Genomic DNA, 22950 nt, shown 5'->3' with positions numbered 1-22950 from the left:
CAAAGGAGGTTAATTTTAGAGAAAACGCATTCCAAAAAAGAATGAACTATCTTTAAAGTTCATTTATTAGTGTCACAAGCAGGCTTACATTAACACTGCAATGAAGTTATTGTGAAAATCCCCTAGTCACCACACTTCAGTGTTCGGGTACACTGAGGGAGAATTTAACATGGCCAGTGAAACTAACTAGCATGCCTTTTGGACTGTGGGAGAAAACCAGAGACCCCAGAGGAAACCCACACAGACATAGGGAGAATGTGCAAGCTCTTCTCAGACAGTGACCCAAGCCAGGAATTAAACCCGGATTCCTGGTGCTGTGAGGCAACAGTGCAAACCACTGTGTCACTGTGCCACCCTCTACTCAGGTTAACCACTGTGCCACCCTCTACTCAGGTTAACCACTGTGTCACCGTGCTACCCTCTACTCAGGTTAACCACTGTGTCACGGTGCCACCCTCGACTCAGGATCCAAAGTACAAAAAGCGAACATTAACCAAAGAGACATGTAAGACAAAGTCAGAGTTTAAGACGACTCCAACAGAAACTCAGTCTAGGTTTTTATGTACTACACTGCCTATAGCTGGAACGGGAAGGATAAGCTGTGTTAATTACTGCTTACTTTATTAGGTCATGGGTAATAATTCTTTCCACTTTGCCACAATTTGACAATCCTGGGACATTGCCAATTTGGCAGTGCCAGCCTGGCCCCCTGGTGCAGCCCAAGGGGCAAAGTGCCAATACCCAAGGGTACCTTTGCACTGCCCAGGCATGGCACAGTGTCAAGGGGTCAGGACCAAATGGGGCAGGGCCTGATGTGTGTAGCACCATCTGTGGGAGTGGGAGGGCCCACTCCTATTCTGCAGTCAGGATTGGTGGGTAGGAAGGGAGGCCAGCGATCTGGGGTGGGCGGCGATCAGGGCTGCTGGGGAGAGGGGAACAGAAGATCAAGGCGAGCTGGAAGGTGCCAGGTGGGGCGGGGGGGGGGGGGGGGGGGGGGTGCTAGGCTGGCCCAGACATGTCCAGGAGATGAACGATCAGACTGAGAGCAGCCATGGGAGGGAAGGTGATACGGGGCTTGTGGGGCTGGCCAGTGATTGAGCTGGCCAACAATTGGGAGGCCAGCAGACAGGCGCCACCGCGCATGCACCAATCTCAGTGCTGACAGAGCAGCATATGTGTAGTAGCCCACTCAGTGCTATGCTGCTGCTCTCTCCAGCAGGAATAGGCCCCATCCACTTGTTTCTAGAGTGAATCATGCAAGTGCACTCTGCAGCGCACAGAATGTGGGAGATTCAGAAACACCCGCTGAAAACGCCAGCGGGATTTACTCTAGTTTTCACACAAATCTGACACTTTTTTTGAGGGGGGGTGAGAATCCCACCCCTGGCATCTCCTAAGTTGGCTGAACAAATGGACTCCTTAACACAAATTCAATATGGATGATGGGAAGAATAGACTTAACAAATTTCCCTTTTTCCATATTTAATATCCTCAAATTCTTTATTGATTATCAAATCTCCAAGTGAGAGCAATAGATCAGCATGTAGAGCAATAGCATATTATCAAGTTATAGCCTAAATCTGTTCAGCTGGAATTTTGTATAAACTGCTTTTATAATGAGCAGTAAAGTACAATATCCACTATATTGTTAGGTTGCTTGCATTAGATCAAAGTAAACACGTTTCCCTAATCTTCTGTTGAGTGGATTTTGCCAAATGTTTTAAATACATTTTTACATGGGTCTTGTTGACAAGTTCAAATTTTAAACCTACTCTTTAATGGAGAAAATAATCTGTTTTTTTTATTCATTCATGGGTGTGGTGTTGCTGGCTGGGCCAGTATTTATTGCCCATCCCTGAGGGCATTTGAGAGTCAACCACATTGCTATGGATCTGGAGTTGCATGAAAACATAGGAAATTGATGCAGGAGTAGGCCATTCGGCCCTTCGAGCCTGCACCACCATGCAATATGATCATGGCTGACCATGCACTTTTAGTATCCCATTCCCACTTTCTCTCCATACCCCTTGATCCCTTTAACCAGAAGGGCCAAATCCAGCTCCCTCTTGAACATATCTAGTGAACTGGCCCCAACAACTTTCTGTGGCAGAGGTTCACAACTCTGAGTGAAAAAGTTCTTCTTCATCTCAGTTCTGAACAGCTTACCCCTTGAAGGCCAGACCAGATAAGGATAATAGATTTCCTTCTCTAAAAGGAGATTAGTGAACCAATGGGTTTTCACACCAGGGGTTTCATGGTCATCCTTAGACCTTTAATTCCAGATTTTAATTGAATTCAAATCTGCCATGGTGGGATTCGAACTTGAGTCCCCAGAGCATTAACCTTGATCTCTGGATTACTAGTCTAGTGACAATACACTACCACCTCACCTTTTGCTGAATAGCATAAAATCTATGAAGGATAATATGATGGATATGGTAAATTGTCAAGTTTTGAATTTAAAAATGTAGATTTGTAGTTGTCTAGTAAATAAAGTGTGCAGTGATGATCAGAAAAAACATAAATCTCAACAGTCAGGTTTTAGAAAAACAAAAGCTCATTTTATTTGACTAACAGCTGTCCATTTTACATGTACATGCATACGCATCTGTTACGCACACATCACAGTTTAACGTTAGTTTAATGAATGTTAAACTTACATACACTCGTACAAAATGAGTCAATGCAAACTGAAGTATTAACAAAACAGACAATACTATAATTTGTAGTCTGTTGTGCTAGGTACCTTTTTTGTACAATAAAACATATATAGTTAATTTAACATCTGTTCAATTTTTTTAATGGCTGCACACGATGAAGCTGCGATAGAAAATGACTTTTTTTAAGTTGTACACAGCATGAAAAGACTGTCATGCAGAAGCTGTATTAAATATTAATCAATAGAAACAGAAAAGATTTTCTTTGTCTTTTAGGCCAAGTTACTGAATTTCCTTACACATACAAAGACACCCAACTTAGAATAGTAGCTGCCAATGTGCTCCATGATCATCCATTCATTCAAACGCAAAACAAAGTGGACACTTTTTGCACAGTTTGTTTTTTTTTAAAGAGAATTTGGCACAGAAAATAAGTTTAGCGAATTTTAAAGAGCAGGATCACATTTTAAAAAACAAAGAAAAAAGCAGTTGCATTCTTTAAACATTAAAAACATATTTGTGCATCTCAAACATTGCAGAATACTGTTCTGTAGCCAGCTCTGTTGCTATGCTTTACTGCAACATTGTCTTAATTTGCTTGGAGGTAGTCTCATCATTCAAATGTTTGGTGGTGTACCTGAAAAGCAGAATGCTACATCTCTCAAACAATGCTTCATATTCAATGAACCTATCCTAGAAATAAGAACATAATATTTTGTATGGAGGTATTGTACAATCCAATGGGGGCTGGCTCGCTCAAATGGTTGGACGGTTGGTTCGTGATGCAGAGTGCGCCAATTGCGCAGGTTCAATTCCAGTACTGGCTGAAGTTATCCAAGAAGGCCCTGCCTCCACACACTTGTCACTTGCCTGAGATGTGCTGACCCTCAGGTTAAAATCACCACCAGTCAGCTCTTTCTCACTCAAAGGGGAGAGCAGCCTATGGTCCTCTGGGACTATGGTGGCTTTCAGAAACAATCATACATGGGCAAAATAAACACGGTTTAACAAAATACTATCCAAAAATGTGAGGTGACTGTCAATATATACAGCTAGATACAGAGAAAATACTTCCACTTGTGGGCAAGTTTAATATTTAGGCGTCATAAATATAATAGATTCAATAAAGAATCTAGAAGGAACTTACTTACTAAGGGACCTGTTAGAATGTAGAACTTGCTGCCACATGAGGTAATTGACATGAATAACATACTTGCCTTTAAGGGGAAGCTGGTTAAATACATGCCACAGAAAAGAATAGAATGATTTACAGAAAGAGCTAGATGAAACTGGATGGGAAAAGGCTTCTGTGGAGCATAATCACCAGCACAGACCAAATGGGCAAGTGACCTGTCTCTGTGCTGTAAAGGTGCATTCAGGCTATCAAATTGTGTCTCGAAGAGCAGGACATTCAAGATTTGATTAAAATGTTGTCATCATGCACCTCCTTAAAAAAATCCTATCCTTACTCTTGAATGTTGCAAACTACTTATGCCATCTTCAGCCTCTGTGTACCCACAAAGGTCCTACCAAATCCAGGTCTACCAGCGTATTCAAATCTCTCTACTCATTGCTCTGCCCTTGCCTCTGTGACAGTGGAATAGTGCACTTTCCCTCTGTGCCGTTATCAACCTCTTTCATATAATCAATAATACAATCTGCTTCGGACACTTCTCCACTGTTCAGCTCACCATGGCTGCCCTTGTTTGGTTCTGTTCTTGCCTTTCCAATTGCAGCAACAGCATCTCACCTACCACCGCACCCCCCGCCACCCCCACCCCCATCCCCCACCTCCCTCCCCGACCCGACTCCTCTTCCCAACGAAGCATCATTAGCTCCGGAGTCTTCTAATCATTTGACCTTGTTGACATTAGTCAAAACCACAGCATGGATTTCTACACGTATTCAGGTGATACCCACTTCTACCTCATCATCACTCTAGGCCCCTCCATTGTCTCTAAATTATCAAACTACTTGTCTGACATCCTGTACTGGGTGAGCAGAAATTTCCTCCAACTAAAAATTGGGAAGGCAAATCCAGTTTCTGCCTCAAGTTCTGTTCCCTGGTTACCAACTCCATTCCTCTCCGGGCAACTTACCTGTTTCTTCTGCTCGGTTGAAAAAAATGAGGAGGGACAGTTTACCTTTTTCATTCACATCAGGGCCAGAATTTTACTGTCTCGCTGTCACAGGAATCAGAGTGGGTGAAGGGCGGAGCATAGGAAGGACCGATGTGGAGGTGACAACACCTTCTTCGACTTGAGAGTATAAGAATATTTGAAATGGGACAGCAGTTTCACTGATGGAGAAATTAAAGGGTGTTTCTGAGGCAGGGATAATGATGGCAGATCCAGGTCAGTTAACATAGGAGCCAGGAAGGAAAATTGGGTGGTCAGCAGTTTAGTGGTAAGAGGGTTGAGGCAGCGGGAGATTGAAATCATCTTGTCTGTGAGACCAGGGGGCACAGGGGAGTTAGGGAACAAAGAGAAAGATGTGAGCTCGGGTTAGGGCAGGTGACAACTCTCAATGGGAAAAGGAAAGAAGTGGCAGATGTGGTCAAATGCTCAGAATCTTAGTGGCAAATAAGTGCATTTGCTCCTCATACTTATTGGAACTGAGGGTGAAGAAGACAGGATAGAAGGGTTTAAGAAAAAAAGTTTGTAGTAGGAAAAAAACTGGGATTATTTTTGTATTCCATAATCATCCTGGAATAGTTCATAAACAAGTGTAGGACTAGATGGTGCTTAATGTTGTTCAGGCAGATGTGGCAATGTATGGTCAAACCAGTTGTCCGCCAAATCCCCTCAAGTTGTCTCTACTTAATGGGGGGGGGGGAAGAAGAAAACAAAAGCTTATTTTATTTGACTAACAGCTGTCCATTTTACATGTACATGCAGGGCTTCTGGGGCCGAGCATGGGGGTGGGAGATCCCACTGCCACTCTACAGTTGGGATTGGTGGGGGAGGAAGAGAGGCCAGCAATCGAGGCTGGCCATCAGGTGGGGGGGCAGCCTGCTGGAAGGGGCCGGAGCTGCTGGGGGAAGATCGAGACAGGCTGGGAGATAGGCCCAGGTATCACACGGCCAGTGATGCGAGGGGGGGTCACAGAGCTGGCCAGCGATCAAGCTGCAAGCTGGCCAGCAACCAGGAGGCTGGCAAACACGGACCATTGCGCATGCGCCAATCTTGACGCTGACCGATTGGCATATGTGCAGTGGCCCGCTCTGTGCTAGACTGCTGGTCTCTCCAGTGGGAATAGGACTGTTATTGATTTTCAGTATGACTTACCCTAGTGAACTCTGCAGTGCATAGAGTGTGGGAGATTCATTTTTAAAACTCCTCCTGAAAAAACCAGCAGGATTTACTCCAGTTTTCACGTGAATTCAACACTTAGAATGTTTTTTGGGAGTGTCGCCCTGATTAACATGAATAAATTGAATTTGGCAGCTAGAATGCCACTTTCATTAGTAGATATTCAAATCCTTCACAAAGTAAGTCAGCATGCAGATCACAGCATCTATTTATGAACATGTATGTCCTAGCAGGTTTCACAAATGTTTTCAATTACCTGAGAGCATTCAGAAGGCCTTCTACACTATTTGGAGGCTGATCCTTTAGGACTTTTATGCACCCTTTCATCTGTAGGGAAAAATTGAATAGGTACAATATCAATTTGCCCAGATTCACAAGTAGTTTGGAGTAGATTATACATACATATATTTACAAATACTTGAGCTTAGTTTTGTTATAGCAACTTATTTGGGAAGTTTAGCTATAAAGGAATAATTTGTCTGCCAAGGTGGCACCCACAATATAGAGAAATTACCAAACACAAATGCTTTGGTGGCACCGTGGTTAGCAATGTTGCCTCACAGCGCCAGGGATCTGGGTTTGATTCCCGGCTCGGGTCGTTGTCTGTGCGAAGTTTGCATGTTGTTCTCCCCTTGTCTGCGTGGGGTTTCCTCCGGGTGCTCCTGTCTCCTCCCACAGTCTGAAACACGTGCTAGTTAAGTGCATCGACCATGCTAAATTCTCCCTCAGTATACGTGAACAGGCGCCAGAGTGTGGCAACTAGAGGATTTTCAAAGTAATTTCTTGCAAAATTAACATAAGCCTAATTGTGACACTAATAAAAAAACTTTAAACTTTATTACTGTTTCAAAGTAACAGTTTCAAAATATGATGGCAGCAAAGTCAGATACAATGCAGAATAAACTCACATCAATTTTGGACGTTTTAGCAAATGCCCCAACTGGATGCACATGGTCATAAAGAATGATGACACCCACCATCACCCTCAGACAAAATGATACCGTTTCTTCACTTGCAAATCTGCTTCGGTATTCCCTGCACATTGAAAAAATAAACCAGATATTAACATCACCCTGGCAAGCTATCACAATCAACCTATAAGTAATTACGGAAATGATTTCAGCTAATTGTCTTTCTTACCCAATTATCTGATCTCACAAGGTTGGGCTGATCTGGACTGGATCAGGCTCAAGAATTGCGAAAGCATTATAATTTTAATCATGCAAACACAGAGTAAAGTTTGACTGCATCAAGAATTTGCTGAGATTTATTCACCGAGTGTACCAAAAGCAGCTTTCAAAGGTAAAATGGTTGAAAAGGTAAACACTTTTCTCTGAACAGTACCAATTTGCTAACCAGAAACTTCTAATTTATGGGTCAATACTGGAAGCTAAAATGTCTGAAGGAATCTATTTTTTGGCTGGAAGCTAGTAGGATTCATCACTGACAAATGAGCTTCTATCTCCCCTCTGCTCCGAGTGGCAATTTAAATATTTATTTTTCTGCTGTGTCTTTTTATCTGAAATGAGAAATACTCTGAGTAGACAGCTTTGAGACAAATAGTCCATCAGTGAATGATAACCTGATATTAAATCTCCCTAATTAACATAACATAAGAACATAACATAAGAAATAGGAGCAGGAGTAGGCCATCTAGCCCTTCGAGCCTGCCCCGCCATTCAATAAGATCATCGCTGATCTGTCGTGGCTCAGTTCCACATTCCCGCCCTCTCCCCATAACCCTTAATCCCCTCTCTTATCAAAAACCCATCAACCCGCGTCTTAAAAATATTTAGCGAGGTAGCCTCCACCACTTCAACGGGCAGAGAATTCCAGAGATTCACCACCCTTTGAGTGAAGAAGTTCTTCCTCAACTCCATTCTAAACCGCCCCCCCTTTATCTTGAGGCTGTGCCCCCTAGTCCTACTGTCCTTTCTGAGCGGGAAGAGTCTCTCCACCTCTATCCTATCCATCCCATTCATCATCTTATACATCTCAATGAGATCTCCCCTCATTCTTCTAAACTCTAACGAGTACAAGCCTAGTTTATTCAGCCTCTCCTCATAGCTCAACCCCCTCAACTTCGGCATCAGCCTCGTTAACCTCCTCTGCACTCCCTCCAAGGCCAAAATATCCTTGCGTAAGTACGGTGCCCAAAACTGCACACAGTAATCCAGCTGCGGCCTCACCAATGCCCTATACAGCCGCAGCAAGACCTCCCTACTTTTATATTCAATCCCCCTCGCTATGAAGGCCAGCATCCCATTTGCCTTCCTGACCACCTGCTGCACCTGCAAGCTGGGTTTTTGCAACTCATGCACAAGGACCCCGAGGTCCCTCTGCACCGTCGCCTGCTGCAGTTTTTCGCCCCGTAAGTAATAATCCTTCCTACCATTATTCCTACCAAAGTGGACCACCTCGCACTTGCCATTTGCCAATTCCTGGCCCATTTGCCCAGCCTATCTAGATCCTTCTGCAGACTCTCCACACCCTCCGCACAATTTGCCGTTCCACCAATCTTGGTGTCATCAGCAAATTTCGACACCATACACTCGGTTCCCTCCTCCAGATCATCTGAGGCCCCAGCACCGACCCCTGGGGCACTCCACTAGTCACCAACTGCCAATCCGAATAGCACCCACTGACCCCCACTCTCTGCCTCCTATTTGACAACCAATCCTCTATCCACGCTAACACCCTACCCCCAACTCCATGTCCCCTGACCTTCTGCAATAACCTCTTGTGAGGTACCTTGTCAAACGCCTTCTGAAAATCAAGAAAGACCACATCCACCGGCTCTCCTTTATCCACCTAGACACATCCTCATAGAACTCCAGTAAATTTGTCAGACACGACTTCCCTTTAACGAAACCGTGCTGCATCTGCTCTATCAAGCAATTCCCCTCAAGATGCCTCGCTATTTCCTCCTTGATGACGGATTCTAACATTTTACCTACAACAGATGTTAAACTAACCGGCCTATAATTCCCTGCCTTTTGCCTGCCACCCTTCTTAAACAACGGCGTAACATTAGCCGTTTTCCAATCTTCCCCGGAATCTAGCGACGTCTGGAAAATAACGACCAAGGCATCCACTATCACCTCCGCCATTTCTTTCAGAACCCTCAGATGCATTCCATCCGGTCCTGGGGACTTGTCCACAATCAGCCCTCCAGTCTGTCGAGCGCCGCCTCTCTAGTAACAGTAATGTCATTGAGACCCTCCAGTCCTACCACCTTTCCATCTCTAACACCCAGCAAATTACTCACGTCCTCCTCTGTGAAGACCGAAACAAAAAAGTTATTCAAGACCTCAGCCATATCCCCATCCCCTACTACTAAGTCCCCCTTCTCATCCTCTAAGGGTCCAACGTTCACCCTAGCCAGCCTCTTCTTTTTTATATATTTATAAAAACTCTTGCTATCCTTTTTTATATTAAGCGCTAGCCCAATTAAGAATATGTTTCTTCCTGGAGTCCTGCCCTGTATACATTAATGTCTTACTTTCGATGTTCTGACTTAATTTGGATTTTATTGGCATGAATCAGGCTCCAAAAATTTACATGCATTGTACTTACACACTGTTTTTCAAAACACAGTTTAAGTATTTTTGAAGTGTAGACACTATTATGGTGTCGGAGCTTAATAAAAGCATAAGAACTAGGAGGAGGAGTTGGCCATTTGGCCCCTCGAGCCTGCTCTGCCATTCAATATGATCACAGCTGATCTTTATGTGGACTCATCTCCACTTACCCACCTGCTCACCATAACCCTTAATTCCTTTATTGATCAAAAATCTCTCTATCTTTGCCTTAAAAACATTCAACGAGGTAGCCTCAATTGCTTACTGGGTAGGGAATTCCACAGATTCACAACCTTTGGGTGAAGAAGTTTCTCCTCAACTCAGTCTTAAATCTGCTTCCCCTTATTTTAAGGCTATGTCCCATTGTTCTAGTTTCACCCACCAGTGCAAACAACCTCCCTGCTTCTATCTTATCTATTCCCTCTATAATTTTATAAGTTTCTATAAGATCCCCCCTCATTCTTCTAAATTCCAACGAGTATAGTCCCAGTCTACACAGTCTCTCCTCGTAAGCCAAACCCCTCAACTCCGGAATCAACCTAGTGAATCTCCTCTGCACCTCCTCCAGTGGCAGTATATCCTTTCTCAAGTAAGGAGACCAAAACTGTACACAGTACTACAAGTGTGACCTCACCAGCACCTTATACAGCTGCAACTTAAGCTCCCTGTTTTTAAACTCCATCCTTCTAGCAAAGAAGGACAAAATTCCATTTGCCTTTTTAACTACCTGCTGCACCTGCAAACCAAGTTTTTGTGATTCATGCACAAGGACAAATTATCACGAGCGCATTTGTTATTTCCCCTGTCATCTCTTTTAGTAAAAAGTCTGACAACACCAGCTTTTAGTCCAACCGATTTATTTGATAATAGACTCACAAGCTTTCGAGGTTTCCCTCTTCGTCAGGTCAATGGAGAGTTCTGGCCTCAGACAGAGCATATAAAGCACAGACAGTTTAGAGATTACTGATTAGAATGCGAATCCTTACACCTAACCTGCTGTTCAAGACCTGAAGTGGCTGACAATGTGAGTGGAAGGAGCACTGATCACAGGTTACAGAGATGTGTATTGTCTCTAGACAGTACAGTAAGTGAGGTTTTGCAAACCCAGGCAAGTCACGGGGGTTACAGATAGTGCGACACGAACCCAAGATCCCTGTTGAGACCGTCCTCATGTGTGCGGAACTTGGCTATCAGTCTCTGTTCAGCGACTCTGCGCTGTCGTGTGTCGTGAAGGCCGCCTTGGAGAATGCTTACCTGAAGGTCAGAGGCTGAATGCCCGTGACCACTGAAGTGTTCGCCAACAGGAAGGGAACAGTCTTGCCTGGTGATTGTCGAGTGATGTTCATTCATCCGTTGTCGTAGCGTCTGCATGGTCTCCCCAGTGTACCATGCTTCGGAAAACCGCACCGATCTCCTCAGAAGGCAAACACGGGACACAGTGGACAGAGTACCCTTCGTCATCCAGTACTTCCCCGGAGCGGAGAAGCTACGACATCTTCTCCGGAGTCTTCAACATATCATTGATAAAGACGAACGTCTCGTCAGGGCTATCCCCACACCCCCACTTCTTGCCTTCAGACAACCACACAACCTCAAACAGACCATTGTTCGCAGCAAACTACCCAGTCTTCAGGAGAACAGTGACCACAATTCCACACAACCCTGCCACAGCAACCTCTGCAAGACATGCCGGATCATCGACATGGATACCATCATCACACGTGAGAATACCATCCACCAGGTACATGGTAAATACTCTTGCAACTCGGTCAACATTGTCTACCTGATACGTTGCAAGAAAGGATGTCCCGAAGCATGGTACATTGGGGAGACCATGCAGACGCTACAACAACGGATGAATGAACATTGCTCGACAATCACCAGGCAAGACCGTTCCCTTCCTGTTGGCGAACACTTCAGTGGTCACGGGCATTCAGCCTCTGACCTTCGGGTAAGCATTCTCCAAGGCGGCCTTCACGACACACGACAGCGCAGAGTCGCTGAACAGAGACTGATAGCCAAGTTCCGCACACATGAGGACGGTCTCAACAGGGATCTTGGGTTCGTGTCGCACTATCTGTCACCCCCGTGACTTGCCTGGGTTTGCAAAACCTCACTTACTGTACTGTCTGGAGACAATACACATCTCTGTAACCTGTGATCAGTGCTCCTTCCACTCACATTGTCAGCCACTTCAGGTCTTGAACAGCAGGTTAGGTGTAAGGATTCGCATTCTAATCAGTAATCTCTAAACTGTCTGTGCTTTATATGCTCTGTCTGAGGCCAGAACTCTCCATTGACCTGACGAAGAGGGAAACCTCGAAAGCTTGTGAGTCTATTATCAAATAAATCGTTTGGACTAAAAGCTGGTGTTGTCAGACTTTTTACTGTGTTTACGCCAGTCCAACGCCAGCATACCCACATCATCTCTTTTAGTACCCGGGGATGCCAGGAGACTTGTCTACCTTTAGCCCCATTGCATGCTGCAATTTTTTACCATTCAAATAATGGTCTGTTTTGCTGTTCTTCCTACTAAAATGGATGATCTCACATTTACCAACATTGTACTCCATCTGCCAGACCCTTGCCCACTCACTTAAGCTATCTATATCCCACTGCAGACATTCAGTATCCTCTACACACTTTGCTCTACCACTCATTTTATTGTCAACTGCAAGCTTTAACATACTACACTTGGTCCCCAACTTCAAATCATCTACGTAAATCATAAACAATTGCAGTCCCACTGATCCCTGAAGCACATCATTAGTTGCTGATCACCAACCAGAAAAACACGTATTTATCCCCAGTCTTTGCTTTGTTAGTTAATCAATCCTCTACCCTCGCTAATACATTACCCCAGCGCTGTGCACCGTTATCTTATGCAGCAGCCTTTTGTGCGGCACCTTGTCAAATGCCTTCTAGAAATCCAGATACACCGCATCCACTGGTTCCCCATCATCCATCGTGCTCATAATGTTCTCAAAGAATTCCACTAAATTAGTTAAACAAGATCCGCCTTTCATGACCCCAATGGGACAATTTCTATCCAGATGTCTCACTATTTCTTCCTTGATGATAGATTAAAGCATTTTCCCCACTACAGAAGTTAAGCTAATTGGCCTATTGTGACCCCACTTTTCGTCTACCTCCATTTTTAAACCGTGGCATCACACTTGCTGTTTTCCAATCCGCTGGAACCGTCTCAAGGTCCAGCGAATTTTGGAAAATTATCACGAGCGCGTTTGCTATTTCCCCTGCCGTCTCTTTGAGTACCCTGGGATGCCAGGATAGCCCCATTAGCTTGCTCAACGTTGCTTCTTTAGTGATAATGATAGTTGCTAGGTCCTCACCTGCCATAGCCTTCCTGTCATCAATTTATGGCATGTTCTTTGTCTTCCACTATGAAGACTGACACAAAATACCTGTTCAATGCCTCAGTCAATTCCTCATTTCCTGTTATTAAATCCCCCTTCTCATCCACTGAAGGATCAATATTTACATTAGCTGCTCTTTTTTGTTTTACAGATTTTTGCGATCTGTTTTTATGTTCTGAGCTAAATCAATCTATCTTACTTTCTTTTTAATTTTCATGGCTTTCTGTTGACCCTTAAAGATTTGCCAATCCTCCAGTTTCTCATTAATCTTTTCCACTTTGAATGCATTTTCTTTCAATTTGATATCCTCCTTTATTTCCTTCGATAGCCATGGCTGATTATCCCTTTTGCTCTAATCCATCCTTATCACTGCTATGTACTTTTGCTGTGCACTGTGAAAAATTGCTTTGAAAATCCTCCATTGGCCTCAACTGTCCCATCTGTTGGGAGTCTTTACTCCCAACCTCTTCCTCATCCTATTGTGATGTCCTTTGTTTAAGCACAAGACACTGGTATTGGATTTTACCTGCTCACGCTCCATTTGTATTTTAAATTCAACCATACAGTGATTGCTCCTTCCACAAGGATCTCTGTGAGATCATTAATTATTCCTGTCTCATTACACAGGAACAGATGTAGGATCGCTTGCTCCCTTGTAGGTTCCATTACATACTGTTCAAGGAAATTATCATGGATACATTCTATAAACTTCTCGAGGCTGCCTGACCGACCTGGTTTCACCAACTGACACATAGATTAAACTGCTGCACCATTTTTACACACATCAGTTATCTCCTTCAATAGCCAATATGGAACATTCCTACCCAGAACCTCTCAAATGCCAAAATAGATTAAATATTCCTGGAAAAACACGAGTGTGTTAATGACACACACCTTTATTACTATGCAAATCAGCCAGATAACACAGGGAAATAAGACATGCCATGAATTGCGAATCTCAAACTTGCTGGGTGATTTCTGTCACTTCATCATGTCACTTCTACAAATGGCATCTTGCCTTTACCTACTCCCATTTTTAATAATTTTCTGGATTTTCACATCAATTATCCTTTATGCTCTCCACAGAAAGTTGAGACTCCTTATTAACATTGTACTTATTCTTTAATTTAAATGATAATTGCTAATGATTGCATCAATCTTTCCAACTCAGAGAGGAAGAAATTTAAACTGTTCAGTCTCAATCCTGCATGTTGCAAATCAACAGGCTCTGAATTTTTCACATTTCGTTTTTTTCCATTTTCTCTCTCTCTCAATCCGATTTTCCTTTCTGATTCTTTTTCTTTATCTTCCTGATTATATTAATTCACCCTCTTATATATTTGTGTTTATTCTTACTGGCTCATGCAGAACAATGCTGTATTAATGTATGCTATGGAAGTGATGCAATAGGCCTAGTGGGAAACAGAGAGAGGAGCAACCATGGAAGTGATCACACACCATTAATAAAGCTCCATTTATCTTCAACCAAAGTCTGGCCCGTGAATCACATCCAAAAACTGGTAACAAGGACTACGGACATGTGCTTGCTGGCCACCCGGAAGGAAGAAATTAACCGAGGGAAAGTCAAATTTAAAAAAAGAAAACTTCCACATGTGTTACGGAAATTAACAAGTTAGGTGGACCTGAGTAAAGATACTCTACAAGCTGATTATAGAGCTGGCTATGATAAATAAGAGGCTGAAGCTCGATTAGATACCTTGTGTGTAAAAGAATTGAGGTAACAGCTGGAAACCTGGGTGCAAAGCGTGCATGTGAAAAACCTGCTTAACTGAAAAAATGGTGGAAGTTTTAGACAACATGGGATCCTTTGATGAAAACGTGTCGCAATGGAACTCTAATGGCAAGCGTTTTACTATTTTGTGCAGGCAAACAAAATAGCTGCGGAAATTATTGTGTCCACTTTCCCGAGCGTGATGGGGGAAAAGCTTTTAACCGCCACTGTAGTTTAGTGCAACCCGACAAACCCAGCAGTAAAACGTACAAACAAATTATGTGTGCATTCTGCAAGCATATTTATCATGTGGTGATTACAGAGCGCTTTAGATTCCTTGGAGGAAACCAAGAGTCAATCATGCAATTCGTGGCAGTATTTAAGAGCTTACAGAATATTGAATGTTTGGAGATGTGCTAAATGACACCTTTCTGGACAGATCTGTTCGTAGTCTATGCAACGAAGCAACACAAAAACGTACGTTTATTCAGTAATTGTAAACTGCAGAAGGCCATTGAAATCGTTATTTCGATGGAACTGGCTGCAAAGGAAGCCTAGCCATTGATTTTGTATACTTGAATAAACAAAACGTTTACTGAATCGACACCCAAAGCCATTAAGACATAGACATGTTACTAGAATGCAAATCCAGGGCATTCTGCTGTGAATGCTGGTATAAAGACATGGAACATCCAAGCTGCGGAAAAAAAGGACACAAAGCAATCCCGCTGGAAGAAAAAGCAAGTTATGAATAAATATGAGAAGCCAGAACATAGCAAGACAGCATTTAAACAAAATAGGAGAAACATCAATGCTGTACAACAGGGTAAAGAGATTCACAGAGAAGGAGTTATCATGAAATGTGCTAGCCATCACTGGCACTACATGAAGATATTGAGTCACTCCACTGCTGGATGGACAGCCAGTAAGACTGCAAGTAATATTGCAGCACTAGTGTCACTGATGCCAGAGACTACCTACAATGAGAAATTCCCTCAAGGCCATCAAGCATAGTGTTGAAGCCATACACAGGTAAAGTGGTTCCTCTGAAGGGCCAAACTGAAGTTGCTGTGCAACTCAATGGGCAAACAGGAAGTTTGTTGCTAGATGTAGTAAAGGGAAACTATCCAGTGTTGATGGGTCATACAGGGCTGGAAAAGATTCAACTGAACTGGGCTGAAGTCAATGTGATGAACAATGGTGAATCAGGCCTCAAACATTTTAAAGAAGCCCAACTGTTGTTTTTGGTGAAGCATTAGTGAGCATGAAAGACTTTACAGTCAAACTTAAAATTAAAGACAAGCCAGGTGAAATGTTTGAAGGTAAGGTTTGTACCATATGCTACTAGGCCAAAGGTGGAAGCTGACTTGGAACAACTGGTGAAGATTGAAGTTGTGGAACGTGTCAGCATCAGTGAATGGCCATACCTATTGTTTCAGTGATCAAGAAAGATGAATCTGGAAAGACTGGCGGAGACTTCAAGGTCACCATAAATCCAGTGTTACGTGCTGAACAGTACCCATTACCTTGCATTGGAGACCTGTTTGTGGGATCGGCACGAGGTTAAACTTTCAGCGAGATTGACTAAGCCAGGCCCAATTGCAGATGAACGTGGACAAGCATTCACAGGAACTTCTAACAGTCATGACACTTAAGGATTGTTCCGGTGCCAAAGACTGCAGTTTGATCATCTGCACCTGCATTAGTTCAAAGGGCAATGGATCAGATCCTGAGCAGAATGAGCAGAGTTCAGTACTATCTGGATGACATCCTAGTCACTGGAAGAGAGGAAGAGGAACACCTCTGAAACTCGGATGTCACTCTCCAGAAATTGGAAGACTATGGTCTGAGAGTTCGTAAGGACAAGTATGAGTTCTTCCAATCCTCCGTTGAGTATTTGGGACACTTGATTGATGACACTGGCCTTCATAAATCTCCTTCCAAGGTTAAGACCATCACAGAGGTGCCTGAACCTCAAAATACTAATCAGTTACATCCATTCTTGGGATTGTTGAATTATTACGGTAAATTTGTTCCAAACGTGGCAACCATTCTGAAGCCATTACATAACCGCTTGTGCCAGAACCAGATGTGGAAGGGGTCAGATCAATGCAATAATACCTTCAGGCAAGCCAAAAAAGTGTTACTTCAATCTGATGTTCTCACAAATTTTGATCCTACTTTTCTCATACAGTTAGATCATAAGACATAGGAGCAGAATTAGGCCATTCAGCCCATCGAGCCTGCTCTGCCATTCAATCATGGTTGGCACTATTCTGATCCCCATTAGCCTCTGATGCATCTCTTTATGCTGTTGGAGCAATGGTCTCCGATCAGATGAAGGAAGACCTAATGCTTTTGTTTCTCGAACTTTAAACAAAGCTGAAAGTAACTATGTTCAGATTAGATGGGAAGCACTGGGATCATTTTTGGAGCCAATATATTCCATCAGTTTCTGTATGGAAGAAAGTTTACATTGCTGACGGACCACTGTCCATTCACTACCATTTCTGGATTACACACAGGAATTCTGTCACATGTGGCAAGTAGAATGCAAAGGCATTGCCTTGGTTTGCCTATACTTACACCATTAAGTACCAACAGTCAAGTCTACATTGTTACGTGGATAGACTTTCAAGATTGCCGCTGCGAGGTAGTTCTTCGGACTGTTTGAAGGGGAATATCTTCTACTTTGAACAAGTAGACAACACACCTGTCACTTCTAGGCAAGTGAGAATAAACACACTCAGAGTGATTCAATGCTCTTAGAAGTGATAGATATGGTTTTATGAGATACTAACATCTAACCTGAAACCATACTGCTCTGGGAGAATGGAGCTCAGTACAGAAAGGATGCCTTCTATGGGGGCTCAGAGTGATCATTCTGACACCATTGAGGAAGCTGGTGTTAGGGAAGCTACAAGGGCCATTGCTGAGTCATACGCATGAAGGAAATAGCAAAAAATTATTTCTGGTAACGTGGACTGGATGTGGAAATTGATGAGAAAACTAGAATATGTTTTCCCTAGGCAAAGGTAAGAAACCTGCCATCCTGAGCAATGCTGCATCCATGAGAATAGCCTGAAGAGGCTTAGCAACATGCACATGTGGATTTTGCCGGATCTTTCAAAGGAATGGTTGATGCTTACACCACATGGCCAGAGGTTACTGTGATAACATCTACCTTATCTGAGAGGACTATTGAGAAGTTGAGAAGTATTTAGTCGCTTTGGATTTCCTGAACAACTGGAAAGCGATGACAAACCTTAATTTGTCTCATAGGAATTTGAGAACTTCCTACAAGAGAACGGTATTCAACACTTTACTTCCACACTGTATCAGCCCATTACTAATGGGCTAGCAGAATGCTTCATCCAAACCCTGAAATATACCTTGAAAGCAACCAAGGAACAAGGTTCGCTTATCAAATGCCTTAACAAGTTCCTCGTGGATCTACTGGAATACCACATCTCCCATGACCAAGACCTCTCCTGTCTTAATCATGATTAAAAATGCAGCTGTGTTCTGCATTTAACCTTTTAAAACCTCCAAAAATGAAGGAAATTGTGCAACAGTAACAACAAGCACAAGTGGAACAGTGGGAAGGCAAGGCAAAACAGAATTTTCCACCAAGGAAAAGGAGTTTTGACATGGAGCTACTCCAAAGGGAAGAAATGGGTTCCTGCCACCATCTTTGCACAGACTAGACCTGAATCTTATACTGTCCAGGCCAGAGATGACTTTACCTGGAGGAGATATGCAGACCAAACTGAAAGAACTGATCTGCCAAATCTGGAGCCTAATGAAAATTCAGGATCAGACTTACAAAGTCCTGACCTGAACCTTCCTATAGCCCCTATACTATCAGGCACCGCTGAGGAAAACAACACCTCACCTGCTCAGACGCAGAGACAACTCCAGTTCCTTCGTCAATACCGGTTAAACAAACCCCTGTTGATATCAGTGCAAAGACAAAGATACCAGAGGTTCACTGTCAATGATTCCAGAGCTACAACCTCCAAATTGTCTGATTTATTATTAGTGACAGACTTATTGACTACTGTGCACGTTGAACTTATTTTGAACTTGTTTGGGGCCATTCAATTTAAGTGGGAAGGAAATGTTATGTATTTGTAATATTCCTATTGGCTATGCAGAGCTCTGCTGTATTAATGTATACACTGGAAATTATGTAATAGACCTAGCCCACGCAAGAAAGAGAAGCAACCATGGAAGAGATCACACACCATTAACAAAGCTCTGTTTGTTTTTAAACCAAAGTCTGTCTCGTGTATCACGTCTCCAATACACAACACTTTCATTCCTCATTTTGCCTCAATCCTTAAATATCATTGATTAAAGAGTTGCATTGTTGGTCCCATTGTCCAGATGCCTCATTGTCTTATCACACTTAATAGTTTGCATTTCCAGCAAGTTATAAAGCAAGTGCATTCAGGTTGAAGGATGCAGGAAATTTTCTAACAGATGTCCTAACCCCTCTGAAACAACTATCAATAAGAAGCATTATGTCCTACTCACGGTGTCTCCAGCATAACTCTGCATACACTTGCCATAGTGCTTAAGCAGTCAGTGGTGTTTTCTATGGGTAGAGACTTGTTCTACAAGAAATGAAGAAAGCAGCATTATTGGTCATTTGAATCAATACAATACTATATTGAACTTGGTCTAATATTTGTGAATCCTCTAAAGTATGGAATTCAATTAATGAATTGCAGTCTTTTAGCCAATATCTAGAATATAGATGTGAAAGCCCTTAGCTTCTCCTTGAACCGTGGGCAAATCAGGGCACATTATACTTACATCCGAAACAAACTTTGTTGTGGCATCACTCAAGGTTTTCAGCATTGGAGTTGCTTCAGCGTAAAACAGGGACATTCTGTTGGCCAATTCATTATTTACTTCATTTTCTCCTTCTGCCTATATAAAAAAAAACAGGAATCAATCACTTGAGAAGTTTTGCTCTAGAACACAAGAATTGCAAAGCTGTTAAGGAACATTTATTATCCTGTAAACTACCTCCATTTGTAGATTTCAGAGAAATCTAGTTCCAAATTAAAGAAAACCATCTTTAAGGCAGTGCTATTGGCAGTTATTGAAATAACCTAAAAATAAATTCTGAAATCTGGGTTTAAGCGGCATTTTTCCTTAAAAGCACTAGGACTAATGAATTCAAAATACAGATGTAAAATCAGAGGACAGTTGATCTTTAATAAGGTAAATAGCAACTGTCAGATAAAATGTAAATAGTATAAGGGCTGCCACACAGCCTGACATGACACTGATCTGGATTTTGAAGGTGACTGTTTCAGATCTTCCACTCAAGACACAGGAACATCAAGAAGCAATTGCAGGATGATGAAGTTTCTTAAACATCCAAATCTTTGCAGCATAATTCACAAGGTCTCAACTTACTGAGTCAAGTACTTTGGTCACATCAATAAACACAATGAAAAGTTCCTGGAGTTCTTGATATTTTTCTTGGATTTGTCTCACAACAAAGGCTACGTCAAAGGTTCCTCTGGAAAATCTAAAGCCACACAATGTTCCTGAGTGGATTTCCTCAGCTACATAAAATAAGTGATTCAGAAGAAAGCATTTTCCTTGCTATGGTCAACTGGGAAGTACAAGGAGGAAGAGGAAGCCCAAGAAATCCAACCATCACGACATGCAAAGCTTTGCTGAAGCCACCAGGGCTACCTATAGACCAAGGTCAAATGGATAAAATTCCCTTAGCACACAAGATGATGTTCTCTTCTTCAAGATGACTGTGCCATCTGTCAACACTGGAGAGAATATTTTCAACACCTCCTCAACTGTAAATTCACAGTGCCAGCCTTTACTCTCCAGGCTATCCTCCAGTTCCTGGTGGTACAATCCATGAGTAAGCCCACCATTGATGGAAGAACTGCAACAAGCCATCAAACTGGTCTGTGGCCCCTGTTGGAATTCCAGCTTACAAGTTGGAGATCTTACAAGTTGGAGATCTTACAAGTTGGAGATCTTACAAGTTGGAGATCTTACAAGTTGGAGATCTTACAAGTTGGAGATCTTACAAGTTGGAGATCTTACAAGTTGGAGATCTTACAAGTTGGTGGACTTTTGCTCACATCAAGACTCCATGCACTCATCCTACAGGTTTGGGAGGAAAAATAATTCCAACCTGACTCCAGGAATGTGGCAATTGTAATTATTTTCAAGAAGGCAGATAAATCATGTTGTGAAAACTCTTGAGGCATGCAACGATTGTCAGAGAAAACTATAATTTAACTAACAATTGAGGTGTGCAACAAAGAGGGAGGAGAGCACAGGCTGAACAAAAATAAACACTATACTAATAAATTGCATGTAAAAGGACCATATAATGAAGAGCAATTGAAAATTAGCATTAGTAAAAGATTACACAAGAACATAAGAAATAGGAGTCGGCCATCCAGTCCCTCAAGTCATTTATAATTATCAAGGCTAAACTTTACATAAACTCCACTTTCTTAACTCATTACCTTAGTGCCCAAAGGTACTCATCAACAGAGTATCCACAGATCCCTGGGGTAAAGAATTCCAAAGATTCACAACTCCAAATGAACAGATATCATCTCATCTCATGGTAAGTCCAACATAAGTATTATGGTTTTCAATGACGTCACCTCACTCTTCTAAACCCTGTAGAATACAGACTTAGTCTACTTAATCTCTCCTCAAAGGAAAACCATCTCTTCCTAGGAATCAACCTAGAAAACCTTTAACGCACTCCTTCTAGGCTAAGTATTTATCCATGCTTAGGTATGGAGACCAAAACAATATACAGCAGTCCAGGTGTCATTGCACTAAAGCCCTACATAATTTTAGCAAGTCCTCCTTATTTTTATACTGCAAACCACTTGCAATAAAGGCTAACATACTGCATGTAAACTTGATGTGATTCATGTACAAAGATACTCAAATCCTTAGTTTTTCATCTTTTAAATAATATTCTGCTTTGCATTCTTCCTACCAAAATGGATAATTTCATATTTTTTCACATTATACTGCATCTGCCAAATTTTTGACCATTATCCAACTGATATATATCGCTTTGCAGCTTCTTTATGTCTTCGGTTTCCTTCTCATCTAGTTTTACATTTTCAGCAAAAATGGACACATTATACTCGTTTCACAGAGTTACCAAGGTACTTTCCCCCATACACTAAACAGAAAAGTGGAAGATTTATTGCATTTGTTTTTTCAAAAAGTCACACTTCTCCTCTACATCGTAACCATACCTGTACCTTGAAATAGATATAAGTAGCAACCCAACAACGTGTTATACTTCTGATGCAATGACCCCGCTTACGAAAATACATTTTCCTTTGAACAGAACAACATACAGTACTACCCACAATACAGCTGTGATGACTCCACAGGCACATTGACCACATTATTTCCAAGTAAGCCCATCTTTATCCAGTTGTATAACATTTCAAACTAGACTCCAAAAATGTGCAGTTTGCAAGCTAGGGCACGTAAGCGCAATTTCGTGGCCATAAAATCCAGGCAACCCAAGTGAAAGTGAGCTTGATGTGTTTGTCCAATAACTGTCAGAATAGCAAGTACAACTGGGAATGTTGCTGTAAACCACCTCAGATGGAACAGGGACAGAACCACATTTATCTAGGAAAGAACACCTCTCAGGTCATAGTAGCAAACTGGCTGAAAGTGATATGCTTAGAGGTGCAGTTTTGCCACAGAGGATTGCATCATTTAACATAATCATAGAAAGCATCAGAAAGATGGCATTAATGAACAATTTAAAAGACAGGGTGACCAAAAGCCCTTGATTTTGCAGAACCATCCCGTAATTTGGATTTTCATCCTGCGTCATGGGTCGGGCCTTTCCAGGATGCATTTTCTTAGAATCCCTACAGTACAGAAAGAGGTCATTTGGTCCATCGAGTCTGCACTAAACACAATCCCACCCAGGCCTTATCCCCGTAACCCCATTTACCCTGCTAGTCCCCCTGACACTCAGGGTCAATTTAACATGGCCAACAATGTAACCCCCACATCTTTGAGCTATGGAAGGAAACTGGAGCACCCGAAGGAAACCCACACAGACATGGGAAGAATGTGCAAACTCCACACAGACAGTGACCTGAGGCCAGAATTGAACCCGGGTCTCTGGTGCTGTGAGGCAGCAGTGTGAACCACTCTGTGTGACTGCGCCATCCATTTTGGCCTGGATCTCTGCAAGCTTGGTTTCTACGCAAGCGTTGGCTGCAGCAGTTGATGGTTTGA

At 42.5% G+C, this 22950-nt stretch overlaps 1 protein-coding gene across 13 annotated transcripts in view; it reads right to left on the bottom strand.

The window, feature by feature from the left end:
- Nucleotides 1–2539: 2539 nt before the first annotated feature.
- The window catches only part of fam49bb (family with sequence similarity 49 member Bb), a 194963-nt gene continuing 174552 nt past the window's right edge, over nt 2540–22950 (bottom strand). For all 13 annotated transcript variants that reach the window (XM_080193839.1, XM_080193838.1, XM_080193834.1 and 10 more), the window contains 5 exons: nt 19480–19596; nt 19198–19277; nt 6877–7003; nt 6225–6295; nt 2540–3294 (listed from right to left, as the gene is read on the bottom strand). In XM_080193839.1, the coding sequence (XP_080049965.1) occupies nt 3231–3294; nt 6225–6295; nt 6877–7003; nt 19198–19277; nt 19480–19596 (459 nt within the window). In that variant the 3' untranslated portion in view covers nt 2540–3230. The remainder of the gene's footprint in view (nt 3295–6224; nt 6296–6876; nt 7004–19197; nt 19278–19479; nt 19597–22950) is intronic.

This window comes from Carcharhinus amblyrhynchos, chromosome 8, assembly GCF_965287045.1.
Source record: "Carcharhinus amblyrhynchos chromosome 8, sCarAmb.v2.hapA, whole genome shotgun sequence".
In the NCBI taxonomy this organism is placed as follows: domain Eukaryota; kingdom Metazoa; phylum Chordata; class Chondrichthyes; order Carcharhiniformes; family Carcharhinidae; genus Carcharhinus; species Carcharhinus amblyrhynchos.
Note: the sequence above shows the minus strand (reverse complement) of the source record. Positions and strands in the feature narration are given on the sequence as shown.